At 46.2% G+C, this 15,735-nt stretch overlaps 1 protein-coding gene across 5 annotated transcripts in view; it reads right to left on the bottom strand.

The window, feature by feature from the left end:
• The window catches only part of gabpa (GA binding protein transcription factor subunit alpha), a 51,100-nt gene that overhangs the window by 21,818 nt on the left and 13,547 nt on the right, over window positions 1-15,735 (bottom strand). For all 5 annotated transcript variants that reach the window (XM_038801396.1, XM_038801400.1, XM_038801399.1 and 2 more), the window contains 2 exons: window positions 10,257-10,352; window positions 2,510-2,657 (listed from right to left, as the gene is read on the bottom strand). In XM_038801396.1, coding sequence (XP_038657324.1) covers window positions 2,510-2,657; window positions 10,257-10,327 — 219 coding nt within the window. In that variant the 5' untranslated portion in view covers window positions 10,328-10,352. The remainder of the gene's footprint in view (window positions 1-2,509; window positions 2,658-10,256; window positions 10,353-15,735) is intronic.

The following is a 15,735-nucleotide window of genomic DNA, read 5'->3' as shown; positions in this document are numbered from 1 at the left end:
AAAATAATTAGAAGCACTCAAGTTTACAGCACGGATGAGACCATTTGGTCCATTGTTTAAGTACTGGCTCTTTGTTGAAGCAATCCCACATTAATCCCTCTACCCTGATCTCTCCTCATAACCTTCTATCTTCTGCTACTTCAAACATATGTCCATTTTCCCCTGAAAAGATGCCAAGGTCTCTCCCTCAACCGTACCCGATGGCCCAGTATCCCGTGGTCCATTAATCCTTGGTGTAAAATTTCTCTTCTAATTTCTCCTCCCTCTAATAATTTTAAATTGATGACCCCGATTCATTAACCACAGTCCTTTGCTATTTGCTTTGTCAAAATAATTTATAACTCAGGGAAGGATATCTGTTCTTAGTCTAGCTGGCGTGTGATCCCAGACCACAAGTCACTCAGTTGTATAAGCTTGGCCACTGAACGTCGGCCTTGCCATCCTGTGGATGAATGAAAAATACACACACTGGAAGGAGCCATGATAGGGTTGTAGGGCCGAAGCAGTGAGTGGAAGAGAAATTAAGGGAGGTAACAAAACTCAGGTCAAAGAATCAAGTTGAGGAACTGCTGAAGCTGCAGAAGGAAACTGCAAGGGATATAGGCAGAGCGTAGGGATTTTAAAAATTGTTCTTTCAGGGGATGTGAGCATCACTGGCAAGGCCAACATTGTGTTGCTCAATCCCCAATTGCTCTGGAACAGAGTGGTTTGCTAGACCATTTCAGAGGGCAGTTTAGAGTTAGCCACAGTGCCATGGATCTGGAGTCCCATGTCGGCCAGACTAGGTGGTTTTCTTCCCTAAGTGGAAAAGTGTTGAGGTTATGCACTTCGAAAGGAAGAATGGAGGCATCGACTATTTTCCAAACGGAGAAATGCTTCGGAAATCAGAAGCACAAAGGGACCTCAAGAGTCCTGGTTCCGGATTCCCTAAAGGTTAATGTGCAGGTTCAGTCAGCAGTTAGGGAGGCAAATGCAATGTTAGCATTCATGTTGAGAGGACTAGAATACAAGAGCAGGGATGTACTTCTGAGGTTGTATAAGATTCTGGTCAAACCCCATTTGGAATATCGTGAGCAATTTTGGGCTCCTTTTCCAAGGAAGGATATGCTGGCCTTGGAAAGGGTCCAGAGGAGGTTCACGAGAATGAGGGCAGCAGGTAGCACAGTTGCTTCACAGCTCCAGGGTCCCAGGTTCGATTCCCGGCTTGGGTCACTGTCCGTGCGGAGTCTGCACGTTTTCGTGTCTGCATGGGTTTCCTCCGGGTGCTCCGGTTTCCTCCCACAGTTCAAATATGTGCAGGTTAGGTGGATTGGCCATGATAAATTGCCCTTAGTGTCCAAAAAGGATAGGTGGGATTACAGGGTTACGAGGATAGGGTGGACGCGTGGGCTTAAGTAGACAGCTCTTTCCAAGAGCTGGTGCAGACTCGATGGGCCGAATGGCCTCCTTCTGCACTATAAATTCTACGATTCTATCCCTGGAATGAAGAGCTTGTCATATGAGAAGCGGTTGAGGACTCTGGGTCTGTACCCGTTGGAATTTAGAAGGGTGGGGGGGAATGGATCTTATTAAAACTTACAGGATACTGCGAGGCCTGGATACAGCAGACGTGGAGAGGATGTTTCCACTCGTAGGAAAAACTAGAACCAGAAGGCACCTGCTCAGAATGAAGGGACGATTCTTTAAAACTGAGATGAGGAGGAATTTCTTCAGCCAGAGGGTGGTGAATCTGTGGAACTCTTTGCAGCAGATTCTGTGGAGGCCAAATCACTGAGTGTCTTTAAGACAGAGATAGATAGGTTCTAGATTAATAAGATCAGGGGTTATGGGGAGAAGGCAGGAGAATGGGGATGAGAAAAATATCAGCCATGATCGAATGGCAGAGCATCCGATGGGCCAAGTGGGATTTGAATCCCTGCCTGAGAACATTAGCCTGGATCTCTGGATTGCTAATTCAGTGACATTACTATTAAACCTTCATCCCCTCGATAATGTTATAGTTGAAGTCTCAGGCTCAGAGATTGGAGCAGAGGAAAAGTACAGCTTAGGATATGCTGGGGTTTGAAAAAGCTCTTAAGGGACTTGACGGGGAAGATGATGATTCAAGGAGGAAAGGAGCCAATGGAGGTCAGTGAAGCTGGGGTGTTTGCATCTATTAGCATCAGGTTCCTATACTGGTCAAGCATGTAACATTTCCCGCATGACATTTTATTTAAAATCAGACTCTTTTCATTTTTCTTTTGGTCAGCCTGGGTTATGTACCAACAGTGGCAAAAAGGGGAGAGCAAGTGGCTCTCAGTTTCTATCCGTAGCCCATGGAAGCAAAAGATTAGGAAAGTACCAGAAACAACTCTATTGGAGGCACCTGCTGATCGCCACCTAGCACACACAATGCTGCAACATAAACTAGGAGCCCATCAAGCTAGGAAATTGGACAGCCATTACTCAATGCTCCAAAATAATACTGCACTCCTGATAAAACTTTAATCAAAATCTTCTTATTCTTTACCAATATATCTTGGAGACAAATCTCGTGTGCTTCCAAAGAACACTGAAGGCGTGGCTCTAACAGCTTCTTGAGGTTGCCAACGGGCTCATTGATGTCAATAGACTGGCTCACAAACTCTGCAGTGGTGATGGTTGTCTGCTCTGCAATGCTGAAAAGCAAGTATCAAGGAATAAGAAGTTTTCTAAAAAAGCTTATTCTTATAAATGAACTGAGATCAGACTTTAAAAAAATTTATACTGTACATAATCGATACAACAAATGGAAAAAAATACAGGTGTTAGGCCCTGACAACACAGTTTGGCCTTCACCCCCTGTTCATAGTAGGCCAGTCAGCCACTCGATTTGCTCCACCATTCAAATAGATTGCGGTAGATTGAATCTCAATTCCATTCACCCATTGTGGCTTCATATCGCTCGTGACCATCAACTAACAAAAATTTACCACGCTCTGTCTAGCAAGTTCCAGCTGCTCCGCCCACCCGCTCCAACGCCCACTCACCCCACCCCTTGACTTCACCCTACTCTGCATTCACAGCCTTTAGGGAATGAGAATTCCAGACTTTTATCATCCTATCAAATGCTTGTAACATTTTAAACACATTGATTAGATGAACTAAAGCTGTGCAGGTTAGGTGGATTGGCCATGCTAAATTGCCCTTAGTGTCCAAAATTGACCTTAGTGTCGGTTGAGTGGGGTTACTGGGTTATGGGGATAGGGTGGCGTGGGCTTGGGTAGGGTGCTCTTTCCAAGAGCCGGTGCAGACTCGATGGGCTGAATGGCCTCCTTCTGCACTGTAAATTCTATGATTTATGAACCCTCTGTGCAAGGAAACACAAGCTAAGGTTTCAGATGGTGGAACACGTTACTGAAGGACTTGACTTCAGGTGGGGAGCAGTCACGCTGGAGGGGGGGCACCCGCCGGTCGCCGGCATTTCCCTATGGTTTCGCCGGTCGCGATTTCTTCGGCTGGTGGAGCCTGAGGGACGGGCGCCGGGTCGGGCAGGTTTGGAGCCGGTGGAGACCCCCATGACCGGAGGAGCAGGGGCATCAAGCCTGAAGCAAGCGGCGGGTGAGGAGCGTGGCCTGAGGCGAGGCCTGGATCCAGCACAGATGTAGAGGGGGAGCAGCGCACACCGGGTGGCCCCCCGCTGAAAATGCATGTCTGGGGTGTTTGAAATCCGGTCCCAGGAGAAGAGATATTTTGAACTTTGATTTTTGAAAATCTTTTTATTTAAAAAAAGTTTTAAAAAAAAAATTATTATTTTTTTGTTTAATTAAATTTTTTATTTTGTTTATGTATTTTATTTATCTCGAGATTGAGGAAAGAAGGAGAAAAATACTAAGTGATTAAGGGATGCCAAAAGCAGCTGTGAAGAAGGGAGGAAACGCGGGTTCACCGCCAAAGGAGAGGACCAGTAAAAGCGCTGACAAGATGGCGGATGCCTGACCGCGTGGTGGGACCGCACTACTTAGTGGAAAGGATGACTGAGGTGACGGCTGTGGAGCTGGCGAAGCAGTTTGCGAGACACATGGAGGCGTTGAGGAAGGAGATGGCAGTCGCACTGAGATCATTGGTGGAAGAGGCAATCGCCCCGGTGAGGTGGATGTGGCAAAGACATCGGCCGAGGTAAAACAACAGAGTGAAAAGATGAAGGAAGTGGAGGAGGCCATGTCGCAGCACAGTGACCAGCTCACCTCGATGGGAGACGAACTACAGAGGGTAGTGGAGGTCAACAGAGGACTCCGAGCAAAGCTTGAGGACTTGGAGAACCGCTCGAGGTGGCAAAATCTGAGAATTGTGGGTATGCCTGAAAGGGCAGTGGGCTCAAAGCCAACTGAGTACTTTGCCAAGAGGCTGGCAGAGTTGATGGGGGAGGGTGAAGACCCCTCCCGGTATGAACTGGATCGAGCTCATCGGTCGTTAAGGCCGAAACCCAAAGTCAATGAGCTGCCGAGAGCAGTAATTATCTGCTTCCATAAATACCACATGAAGGAGAAGGTGTTAAATTGGGCGAAGAAGAAGCGGAAGGTGCAGTGGAATGGTGCTAGAGTTCGGATTTACCACGTCTTGACAGCAAAGAGACGAGTGGCATTCAGCCGAGTGAACAAGGGACTGCAATTTGGTATGGTATACCTGGCAAAGCTGAGGGGGACGTACACGACAAAGATTTTTATTTTGTAACGGTGGAGGAGGCTGAGGTGTTCATAAAGGCAGAAGGCTTGGGACAAAAGTGAGGAGTGGAGCTGGAAGGGAGATTGTGGACCGTGATTGGGGAGCTGGAAAATGTATAAATGTTATAACTTTCTTTTCACTGTCCTGTATTGTAACTTACTTGACTTCACATTGTTACAGAGTTAAAGTTTTTGTTTGGTTTGATTGGCATTTTTGCTCCTTTTCTTTTGTGTTATTTCATTGAATTGCATGGGTTATTGTTTTTCTTTCTCTTCCTGGACTGGGTGGAAGGGGACAGTATGCTTTTTTGGGGGAAGAGGGGGACTACCCGCGTTAGCTAACTAAAGTCGGCTAGTGAATGGAGGTGAGGTGAGAGGAGAGCTGCGGACATTGGAGCCTGGGTAGCAGGTTTTGATGAGCCTATGAGGCGAGCAAGTGGGGAGGGGGGGGGGGGTCAAGGGTCTGCATTGCTAGGAGGCCTGAATGGGCGTTCCGAAGCTGGATGAACTGGGCTACTGGGGAATCCCTACTTCACCAATATACTGATTGTGATGCTAGCCTGTACACAGAGCGAGGACCAATGTTTTGTCAGCCCCATTTCCCCACCAACTTGCTATCGGGACTCTAGTCCCTATTACTGTCCCTTGCCCCTCTGCGTGGATACTGCACCACCAGTTGGCACGCTGGGCAGGTTCAGTTATTTGTGGCCTTACCATCCTGGGCAATAAAACCTTGGGGGCCCTCGGGGCAATAACCAAGGAATTATCTCAACTCGGGTTGTTTGCCATGCAGAACCGATATGCTCTTGACTATCTCACCTGCACCTTTGTGGGCCTGGCAATCCTCAAATGCGTGATGGGTAAAATGCAGGGTGCGCTGGAACGGATAGCCACCCCTAGAGTCTTGACTGTTAGGGTCCACGAGGGTGCAGCGGCTGATGGGGTGCTGCAATAGGATTTAGAAATGCAGCAACGAGTTTTCTTAGCTGAGGGGCCATAACTACAGCAAGGAATGATGGGTTATCATGAAATGATAAAAGGAGGGAATGAGGAAGTGAGCAAACGAATATGATGGACAGTAGGACCCTGAGGGTAATGAGTTCACAGACAGAGAACAAAGGGATGAGCACAGCATGGCTAGGAAGGGGGAGGGGAGCTTTGCCTCGTGGAGAGAATAGTGAAAAGGATGCTGGGTAACAAGAGGCCCAGGATAAGTGAGCCAATTAGGATATATGACCAGGTCAGGAGGTGTGTAAATGACCAATGGGAAGTTTGTATGCGAATCTTGATGTCATTTGAAGTATATCTCCAGTGTTCCTTTGTTCTGAGGTTCTCTTTATCCTGGGTTCTCAGAAGACGGTATGTGTGTCCTGAGGTCCTATGGATGGAGTCAGCCTTGCAAGTTAGTTATTATTAAATGATATGATACCTGCAAATCCATCTCAGATTTTATTGAATCCAGACTGACAGCAAAATAATCAGGAATTAACACTGGCGCATCTTAAAAGTTTGAAAGCCGATGCAACAATGCTGCAGGAGACTCACCTGAGGGTGAAGGACCAAGTGAGACTTAAAAAAGGCTGGATTAGTCAGGTGTTTCATTCTGGATTTGATGAAAGAGCTCGAGGGGTAGCGGTAATGGTCAGCAAAAGGGTACAGTTCCAGATGGAGAAGGTGGTTGCAGATCAGGGGGGTAGGTATGTGATTGTGACAGGGGCGCTGGAGGGGAGGTTAGTGGCGCTGGGAAGTGTATATGGTCCCAATTGGGACGATGTGGCACTCGCGAAGACGTTGTGTGGGGCCATCCCCGACTTGGGACACACACGAACTGATGTGTGTGTGTGTGTGTGTGTGTGTGTGTGTCTGTGTCTGGAACTTGATGCAGGAGCCAAAATTGGACAGGTCATGGCCGTGCTCGCTAGTCCCATCAGGTGGGGGGGGGGGGGGGGGGGGGGCAAAGGCGCTGGCTGGGCTAATGGTGGAAATGGGAGGGGTGGACCCCTGGAGGTTTCTGCATCCGAGGGAGCGGGAGTACTCATTTTTCTCAGCGGTCCATAAGGTGTACTTGCAGATTGACTTTTTCATGGTGGGGAAAGCGCTGCTGGCTGGGGTTAAAGGGTCGGAGTACTTGGCAATTGCAATATCAGATCATGCTCCGCATTGGGTGGATATGGTACTGGAGAAGGGGATGGGACAGAGACCAGGGTGGAAGCTAGATGTGGGACTGTTGGGGGACCGAGGGTTCTGTGACAAAATTCGAAAAGTAATAGAGGAATATGTAATAATAATAATAATAATAACTTATTGTCACAAGTAGGCTTCAATTAAGTTACTGTGAAAAGCCCCTAGTCGCCACATTCCGGCACCTATTTGGGGAGGCGGGTACGGGAATTGAACCCGCGCTGCTGGCTTTGTTCTGCATTACAAGCCAGCTGTTTAGCCCACTGTGCGAAAGGTTTTAACTGCACGGGTGAGGTGTCAAAGGCGGTTGTCTGGGAGGCTTTAAAGGCAGTGGTGAGGGGTGAGGTGATCTCGTTCAAGGCTAGGCTAGACAAAGAGGAGAGGGTAACAGATGAGATGCTGGAGGTAGACAGGAGGTAAGCAGAAGACAGGGACCCAGCGCAGTTGGAAAAGAGGAAGGAACTCCAGGCGAGCTTTGACCGACTATCTACCAGGAAGGCGGTACGCCAATTGAGGCGAGCTAGGGGGCAGTTTACGAGCATGGAGAGAAGGCGGGTCGTGTGTTGGTGGGTGAGCTCTGTAGGGAGGTTGCGGCAAGGGAAATTGTCCAGGTGCGGGACAGGGCAGGGAAGTTGGTGGTAGCGCCAGATCAGATTAACAAGGTCTTTAAGGAATTCTATGAGAGGTTGTACAGGTCAGAGCCAACTGGGGGAGGCCGGGAGATGCGAGAATTTCTAGATGGGCTGGAGTACCCGAGGTTAGGGGAGGGGGACAGGGCTACATTAGAGGGGCCGATATTGGAGCAGGAGATAAAGGATGCGATTGGGAGGATGTAGTCGGGGAAGGTGGCAGGGCTGGATGGGTTTCCGGTGGAATATTATTAAAAATTCAAAAATAAGCTGGTACCGCTGATGGTGGGGATGTTTGAGGAGGAAATAGGGAAGGGGGTGTTACCACAAACTTTGGAGCAGGCATCGATTACCCTGTTACTTAAGAAAGATAAGGATCTGACGGAGTAGTGTGGGCCGTATAGGCCCATATCACTTTTAAACGTGGATGCAAAGATATTGGCAAAGGTACTGTCAGGTAGGCAAGAGGAGTGCCTCCTGAAGGTGATAGGTGAAGATTAGACAGGGTTTGTGAGAGGGAGGCAGCTCTTTTCGAACATTAGGAGGGTATTGAATGTGGTTATGGTACCGGCGGAGGGGAAGGAAACAGAGGTGGTTGTGGCATTGGATGCTGAAAAGCGTTTGACCGGGTAGAATGGGGGTACTTGATGGCAGTTCTGGAGCGGCTTGGAATTGGACCCAGATTTGTGGACTGGGTAAGGTTATTATACAAGGAGCCGAGGGCCAGTGTCCGCACAAATAATATCAGCTCAGAATACTTTCCTCTCCACCGTGGGACCTTATATGCCGATGACTTGTTATTATGCGTGTTGGAACCAAGTGTGTCAATAGGGGGAATACTGGAGCTGCTTCGGGTGTTTGGGTCTTTCTCAGGGTACAAATTAAATCTAGACAAGAGTGAGTATTTTGTGGTGTCTCGGTCAGGGTGGGGGCAGGGATGGGGTGGCTGCCATTCCGTAAAGCAGGGACTCACTTTAGATACTTAGGGGTGCAGGTTGCTCAAGATTTTGGGGGGGGTCCGTAGGTAAAACTTTTCTAGTTTGGTGGGGAGGGTGATAGCTGATCTGGTAAGGTGGGATGGTCTCCCTCCGTCACAGGCAGGTCAGGTACAGGCGGTTAAAATGAATGGGCTGCTGCGATTCCTATTTATTTTTCAATGCCAGCCAATTTTCCTGCCAAAAGGCATTTTTTTAAAAACGAGAGATTTAAGAGATGATTACCTCGTTCATATGGGGAGGGAAGGTGGCCAGAATTAAAAAGGTGCTACTACAAAGAGGAAGGCAGGCAGGGGGTTTGAGTCTTCCGAACCTGATGTATTATTACTGGGCAGTGAATGTGGAGAAGGTACGGAGCTGAGTCGGATGGGTTGACTCCCAATGGGTCAGAATGGAGGAGAGTTTGGGTAGGGGGGTCGGGATTGAAGGCGCCGCTCGAATCGGGAAATGCCGATTCGAGTGAATGCACAGATTTGAGCCAGGGAAGTGGGATGGAAATTTTCGGGGATGGGAGGAGAAAGGAATTAGGACACTAAAAGATTTGTTTCTTGGGGGTCGTTTTGCGGAACCGAAGGAGCTGAGGGCGAAGTATGGGCTGGAGCAGGGGGAAATATTTAGATACATGCAGGTTCGAGACTTTGCCAGAAAGGCGATATAGAGCTTCCCAGTAGAGCCGGCTTCCACATTGCTGGAGGAGGTGCTGACGACAGGGGCACTGGAGAAGGGGATAGCATTGGCGGTTTACGGGGCTATTTTGGAGGAGGAGAAGGCGCCACTAGAAGAAATCAAGGCAAAGTGGGAGGAAGAGTTGGGAGAGGGTATGGAGGAGGGGTTCTGGCGTGAGGTGCTCCAGAGGGTGAATGCCTCCACCTCGTGTGCGAGGTTGGGACCGATACAGCTGAAGGTGGTGTATAGAGCGCACCGTACAAGGGCGAGGATGAGCCAGCTCTTTGAGGAGGTAGAAGATGTATGTGAACGTTGCGGGGGGGGCGGGCCCTCGCAAACCACGTTCATATGTTTTGGTCTTGTCCAAAGCTGGAGGCTTACTGGAAGGAAGTGTTTAGGGTAATCTTTAAAGTGGTGCACGTGAAACTGGGCCCGGGCTCTCAGGAAGCCATACTCGGGGTTGGAAACAGTTGCGGAGGCAGATGTTGTAGCCTTCGTTATTGATTATTGTTTATTACTGGGTGTAAATTTAGGAGAAAATGTGAAAAAGGAGAATAAAACATTAAAAAAAAAATGTTCCTGAAGGACAAAAAATTCTACAAGGAATATTACTCACAACATGGAAGGACTCGTATTATGTGAAGATATCCGAATAATATTAAAAGGACCCAAACTAATAAAGAGTATTGGAATTTAAAGTCAAGAATTTATGGTCAGAGTTCGCAGCATACATTTGCCTCTTAACTGCACACTCAGCTAGCATTGAAAATCGAGAGACTAGTGACAAGAGCAGAAATATCCCTGATGTTGATTGGAGGCACAATTTTGAGATTATGGTAAAGGCTCATTGTTGGGAGCAGAGGAGCTTCACTCTGTATCCAACTGTACTTTCTCCGTCCCTGCCGTTACCCCATTTCTACATATGTGCCATTTCCCAGGAATAGACGATTTCTCTCCATGCAGGAAAAAAAATATCCTTGATAAGAAAATACACAATTTAAACAAATCATTGAGCAAAAAGAATCCATACAACATTCAAACAACAGCACTGATCAATGCACCCATTGAGAGTGCGGTGTGTGTCGAAACATTTTCCAGTCTACCTCTCTTCTGTGCAATGCCGCTTCTCCTCGCCATCTATTTCTATTTCTATTTCCGCTGATCTCTTCGTCATGGTGGTGGGATCTGGAACTCACAATCTGTGTTTAAAGTAAAGCAAGACACATCTTTCAGCAAAGGAAGTTCCACGCAATTAATCGGAAAAATAAAGCACATGTGAGAGGGCTGGGAAGCTGCAGAATTAAACGTACTATCTGTCAAAATGACCAGTTTACAGTTCCCCTGCCACAACATTATTTCATTCTCATGCCCCTCCCCAATTCTATCCTCAGCGTGAAGGTGCTGACTGATGTTCGGTTCAAGTTGCATGTTTCTCTTTGCTGTTCCATTATTCAGGCGACACTGTTCATATACCCCTTTCAGATGAGGCATTAAACTGAGGCTCTCTAAAATGAATGTCAAAGATCCCATTATGAAGCGGAGCAGGGGACGTTCTCCCTGGTTTCCTGGCCAATATTTATCCCTCAATCGACATCACAAAAACTGATCATCGTCACACTGCTGCTCATTAGAGCTTGTCGAGTGCAAATTAGCTATTGTGTTTTCCATATGAGAGTGGCACGGTAGCACAGTTGCTTCACAGTACCAGGGTCCCAGGTTCGATTCCCGGCTTGGGTCACTGTCTTTGCGGAGTCTGCACGTTCTCCCTGTGTCTGCGTGGGTTTCCTCGGGGTGCTCTGGTTTGCTCCCACAAGTCCCAAAAGACATGCTGTTAGATGAATTGGGCATTCTGAATTCTCCCTCTGTGTACCCGAACAGGCGCTGGAATGTGGCGACTAGGGGCGTTTCACAGTAACTTCATTGCAGCCTACTTGTGATAATAAAGGTTATTATTATTAATTATATCAGTGACTGCACCTCGAAGTACTTCATTGGATATAAAGTGCGTTGGGTGTTCCGGAGGCGGTGAAAGGTGCTATATAAATGCACGTCTTTCTTTTTCGGTTTGTATGATTTAGCACTGGATCACTTTGTGTGTTCATGCACTGACTTATTCACAGGAGTGGGAGTTGTGCGGAGGTGAGGGAAAACACGAACTCAAAAGATATTTTCGGACAAAGGCAACTGTTTACGTTTCTGCAAATGTGAACAAAGTATTACTTCAACCACTGCGCTAAACCTGGTGGGGGTGAGTGGGGGAGCTATTTGGTTCAAACCGGTCACATTATTTGTTGTTCTACATGTTTCCTGATCTATCCTAAGCAAAACAGGAGAAACATTTGCTTCTGCAGATCAAATTGGTGATGTATCAGCAGCTGCTGTTTTTCTTACCAAAATGTTAAAATCATCAGCAACTGGTTTGTCATAAGGGGTTTAAATAAAACTGCTTCAGAATCTACCAACAGCTTGCTGTCTATAAACTCTAATTAGTGCAGTACTGAATCAGATCAAGCAGGTGCATCTAGGTCCGTGGCATTTTCGAGGCCCAGGACTTGCCACTCTCTGCCGGAAGCCGTGTCCTGGTTAACCATTTTTAGGATCTTATCAGTTTGGTCTGCTAGAACCAAAATATCTAAATGCAATGAGCATGCCCCCCAACACCCACAAATAACCATCTTTTGGGGGAAAAAATCATTCTTGGTGATGTTAGGTATGACATATTATCTATTTCATTGTCTCAAGGGCAATAATAAGGGACTGGGGGCAGGTCGGATTGGGGGAATTAGTGAATGGGTTAACGTTTTAATGACACTCCAGCAGCCTCAATGGCTTTCTATCCTTCGTCCAGCTCAGAAATCACTAGATTTACAGAATTCAGCTTCATAATTTAGTATGGGTGGGCAAGTGGGAGTTTTAAGTACTGTGTCCAGCTTGCTATTTCAGTGCTGTAACTGCTAGGCTATCGCAGCTATCTAGTTTTACAGGTGAGGTGAGTATTCTGAGCACAAAGTTGGGGAGAGAAGAGAGAGAGAGAGAGAGAGAGAGAGAGAGAGAGAGAGAGAGAGAGAGAGAGAGAGAGAGAGAGAGAGAGAGAAAAGAGAGATAAGCACTGACTTTTTACTGATTACTAACAACCTGCATCGTAGACACCAATCTTACACTCTGGTTTGGTAAATTGCATAACCATAACTGAAAAAACTCCACCCCATTTCCAGCTTGACTTGCACATCAATGAGGTTACGATAGACCATATTTTCCTATGCACACCCTTTTACAAATTAGATATCTTCAGGTCTCTATTCAGCAGAAATGCCCAACTCTGGTGCAGAAGACAGTTTTAAATTATTATGCCACTTGACTCCTTGCTGATGGATTGTTTATTCAGGGTTTAGTAACACAGATCAGAAACGCACACGTTTGATCTCTATACTGCAATAACTTAACCAATTTTTAAAAAATTCGTTCATGGGATGTGGGCAGTGCTGGCTGGGCCAGCATTTATTGCCCATCCCTCGAGGGCATTTTAAGAGTCCACATTGCTGTAAATCTGGAGTCACACGTAGGCTAGACTAGGTAAGGATGACATGAGTAAACCAGATGGGTTTTTACAACAATCGACAATGGTTTCATGGTCACCTTTAGACTTTAAAAAAAATTAACTGAATTCAAATTTCCCCATCTGCCCTGGTGGGATTAGAATCCAGGTCCCCAGAACATGGCTCTGGCTTACTAGCCTAGTGACAAGCCCACTAAGCCACTGCCTCCCCAAGCAAGTCTCTGGCAAGTCTCAATAGCACAGGTACTATAACTAACCCCAACACAGCTGACTTGTTGGGAGGAAGGCAGAGGGGGGATTGATCAGGGTGGAGAAAGTAGGTAGGAACCCTATTTACTGATCCCAAAGTGAAAGTGCACACTTGGTAGCACAAGGATCAATGATGGTCAAATGGAAAGGATACAAGTTTTAGCACACTGTACCTGTGACCGGATACCAATAGGAGCCCTAATTTCCTTAAAGACATTTGCACCTTCTTTGGCAAACCTGAACAAAGGGACTCCTAAGACTGCGTCAGGTGATAGTACAGCCTGCGCTTCACATTTTCCCCTATGGGAGATATCAGCATTTAGCAGTACAAGACAGCCACTCTTTACATCATACAGAGGTAGTCATTCATCATACGCGAGCACGCACAACAATTCAATTGCGGTTCAGTGGAAGGTTTATTTACATCCTAAACATTAACTCTATTTCTCTCCACAGATGTTGCCACACCTGCTGAGTTTATCCAGCATTTTCTGTTAATTCAATAAGGATAATGGGGAAGGGCAAGAATGGGGGCTGCGTGTCATCCATGCCTAATCTAATCATTTCATGCACATCTTTCCAATAATCACAAATCTTGACTTAAATTTGGAGAAACCTTCTTCCTAATTTACGTGCCAATTTATCACCCTTACACACATGCTGACTCAAACCCTCTGAAACAATCCCAATTGAGTGGGGACCCGAGGTCACTGCAGCAGCATCAGCTGATGAATGGCACTGAATCTTTTTTAATTAAAGGCAATTAGTTCCACTATCATTTCCTCCCCCTAGCTGCGAGGCTGTTTGAAATTAATTCACCTGCGTGGCAAAGATAATTTACTTTTGGGAGGAAGAGGGAAAAATAAGGAGCATTTTGTAATGTTCACTTGCAAAGCTTAAAGTGAGCCGTGAGCCAACCTTAAGTAGGTAGCACAGAGATTCAACAGGGAATTCAGGAGAAACCTCTTTACTGAGAATGGTTAAAACGTGGAAGTTGGCACCACACAGGGCAGTTGAGGCAAACAGTAAAGATCCATTTAAAGGGATGCTCAATAAACACACAAAGGAGCAAGGAACAGTCGGCTGTGCTAATAGGGTTAAATAAATGAGGCGGCTAGGTAGGGGTCCAGTTCGGTCTAATAGCCTGTCTCTGTGCTGGATCCTTTGTGAATATAAAACAAGTGAACAATCTAGGCCAACATTCCAACACAGAAGCAAGAGTGCCATTGGAGGGCTATGGCCCATTCTTTGTGTGATATATTAAACTGAGACAACATCTGCCTGAATTGGGGGCTGTTAAAGATCCTTGAACTTATTTGAAGAGTAGGGAGTTCTCCTGGTACCTGGCCAACAATTTCTCTCTCAAGCACCAACAGATAATTATTTGCTCATCACACAGTTTCTTACAGGATGCCAGCTCACATAACAGTCAGTGTGTTCACTAAATAATCAATTTCATGATCAGACATTCTAGTACAAAGCATGTATCATTACAAATGCATGTACTCCAGCACTAGCTTGGGCAGAGGTGTGGAAACTGTGCATCATTGTACTTGGTTAGCATTGTTGCTTCACAGCTCCAGGGTTGATTCACAGCTCCAGGGTTGATTCCCAGCTTGGGTCACTGTCAATGCAGAGTCTGTGCGTTCTACCCGTGTCTGCGTTGGTTTCCTCCGGGGGCTCCGGTTTCCTCCCACAAGTCCCGAAAGACTGGTTAGGTGAATTGGACATTCTGAATTCTGCCTGTGTACCTGAACAGGCATCGGAAGATGGCGACTAGGGGCTTTTCACAGTTATTCCATTGCAGTGTTAATGTAAGCCTACTTGTGACACGAAAAAGATTATTATTGAAGAAATTTGTGCGTATTTCATGACAAAACAAAAAGAGCAAGGCAAGCAATGAAAAAGTGGAGAAAAAAGTGGAAGATGCTGGAAGTGCACAGTAGGGCAATCCATTTTGGTAAGCGAAAGGGAGGTTAATGATTCCGGGGAGGATACTTCGACGGCAAATTTGGACTGTGCTTGGGGACATTATTCTGAGCCCAATGACCAGTGACAAACATCTTAAAGTGATACTGCGAGTGATTGGAAGTAATGAATTCAAAATTCACACATGTGGCACAATAATAAATGTAGTGCAAGGTCATAGAGTCACGGAGGTCTACAGCACAGAAAAGACCATCCGCCCATCGTGCCTGGGCCGGTCAAAAACAATCCTGAAGGGTTTTCTCTTATGGATTCCAGTAGCTTGCATCTGCAAAAGTAAGGATTCTTTTAGGCTCTTCATTATCATTATTATTGCCGAGCAGTAAACGTAAAGCACATTCCTTGCTCTTCATGCACTGTTCGTGTAGACTAAACATTATCTGACTGTAACTAACATGAGACTGCCTTCAACGCCAAAAAAAAGTGCTCTGTGGGCCAAAGTGCATTGTATGATCAAAGTTTAAAGAATAAAATAAAGGAGCAAAATCAAGATCTGGTGACACTGAAGGAATGCAATAGAAATAGAAAATGCTGGGGAAGCTCTGCAGGTCTGAAGGAGAATCATACAGACTTGAAATGTTAAGGAATCTGCAGTTATTCGTTTTTATTAAAAGGATGGAAAGACAAGAACTAGGAAAATATTTTCAACGTTTGGAACTTCTAGTGAAAGAAACAAGTTTAGAGGAGAAGGCAGTGCAAAGAGTCTTGTTTTTAACAGTGAAGATGTCAGGAAGAGATACATTACAAAGGATGTTGCATTTATGCCTCAGATGAACTTCATGATCTTCATA

Source organism: Scyliorhinus canicula, chromosome 7, assembly GCF_902713615.1.
Source record: "Scyliorhinus canicula chromosome 7, sScyCan1.1, whole genome shotgun sequence".
Classification (NCBI taxonomy): Eukaryota; Metazoa; Chordata; class Chondrichthyes; order Carcharhiniformes; family Scyliorhinidae; genus Scyliorhinus; species Scyliorhinus canicula.
This window is presented reverse-complemented; position numbering and strand designations above follow the sequence as displayed.